General features: G+C 40.1%; 1 protein-coding gene across 1 annotated transcript in view; it reads left to right on the top strand.

Annotated features, from left to right (window-relative positions):
* Positions 1–323: 323 nt before the first annotated feature.
* Positions 324–1,274, top strand: part of LOC106534643 (histone-binding protein N1/N2) — a gene marked incomplete at its 3' end in the record, with an annotated part of 19,987 nt that continues 19,036 nt past the window's right edge. The window contains 2 exon segments of the mRNA XM_014031343.1: positions 324–414; positions 566–674. Of these exon segments, the coding sequence (XP_013886797.1) occupies positions 574–674 (101 nt within the window).

Below are 1,274 nucleotides of genomic sequence, written 5' to 3' on the forward strand. Positions count from 1 at the left end.
GAATTTTGGTCACGTTTTACCAGGACATATTTTGAAAATTAAATGTCAAAGTTTGTTTTATTTAACATTTTTTATTTAATTAATTAATTTACACTTTGAGCAGTCTTGGAGAAGAAAATGAACATACAGTTTGGATTATGTATTTATAATTTTACTTATGAGTCAAAAAAATCAGGTACATGTTGAAAATGAAACAGCATTTCTATTAATCCATTTTAATTAGGATTATGGAACACAATCGCTTCCATAGAAACTAACTTCAGCTCGTTACCAACGGTGAGTGGGACTGTATCTTTAAGAAATTCCCCGCGCTTGTGTGTATAAGCGCATGCGCACTTCGCGTCGAATTGAAACTCCAGCGCGCTRTCCGTGCTTCACGTGCCGAGCTGCTCCCGGGTTTTTGTGTCTCAGAAGGTTTGTAGTTGATGTTTGAGCGGTTTTAGTCTCATTTTAAACAAAGTTAACCCACATTAAGTTTGTCTTTAATACGCTCGGAGAGTCCCGCTCCTTTTACCGGACTGTTCGGCTCCACTCAGCGGTCATCTTGTCTCCTTTCTCCGGACAGTGGCCAACATGGAGGAGGCCAACAAGCTGGTCGGCGCCGGGAAGAAATACTTGGTGACGGGGAAGGTGGTGGAGGCGGTCAGCGCCCTGCAGGAGGCCTGCGACCTGCTGTGAGTTGTCGGAACCAGGGGGGCGGAGTGGGGAAACTTTTCAGCCCCGGAGTTTAAGTTCCAAGAGGCAAAGATGTAGCACTAGCATGTGATATTTTTGTATTTTGTATTCACCGACCCAAACCAGCCTCTTCACATTCATCAACAACAAACCAAATGTTTCTGCTGTGGTGCAGTAATGTCCACCTAAACAAGTTTTAAAACATTATATCAGCCAAAAAGTCTCTTTCATCTTGTTTTGAGACTGATTTACTAAACAAGAACTGGTTGTGTAAGAATATTAATCTTGTTTTCATGATGTGTAACAGGGGTAGACATAAGGATATTTTTCAGGGACAACCTGTTGACAAAACCTGGTTGTCAACAAAACATTTTGGTTGTCCAAAAGAATCTCATTAAAAATGTAATTTAACAATTATATTGTTCTGTAGACAAAGTTTATTATATATAATTGTTCTCAGTCAGTGAGGTTGACAGGATCTGTATGAATATAGTTAGGGATGTCCCGATACCACTTTTTCACTTCCGATACGATACCGATATTACAACTTTGAGAAATGTCCGATACCGATATTGACCCGTTACTATAACAGTGCAAGT

The sequence above is a fragment of the Austrofundulus limnaeus genome, unplaced genomic scaffold (assembly GCF_001266775.1).
Source record: "Austrofundulus limnaeus strain Quisiro unplaced genomic scaffold, Austrofundulus_limnaeus-1.0 Scaffold1232, whole genome shotgun sequence".
NCBI lineage: Eukaryota > Metazoa > Chordata > Actinopteri > Cyprinodontiformes > Rivulidae > Austrofundulus > Austrofundulus limnaeus.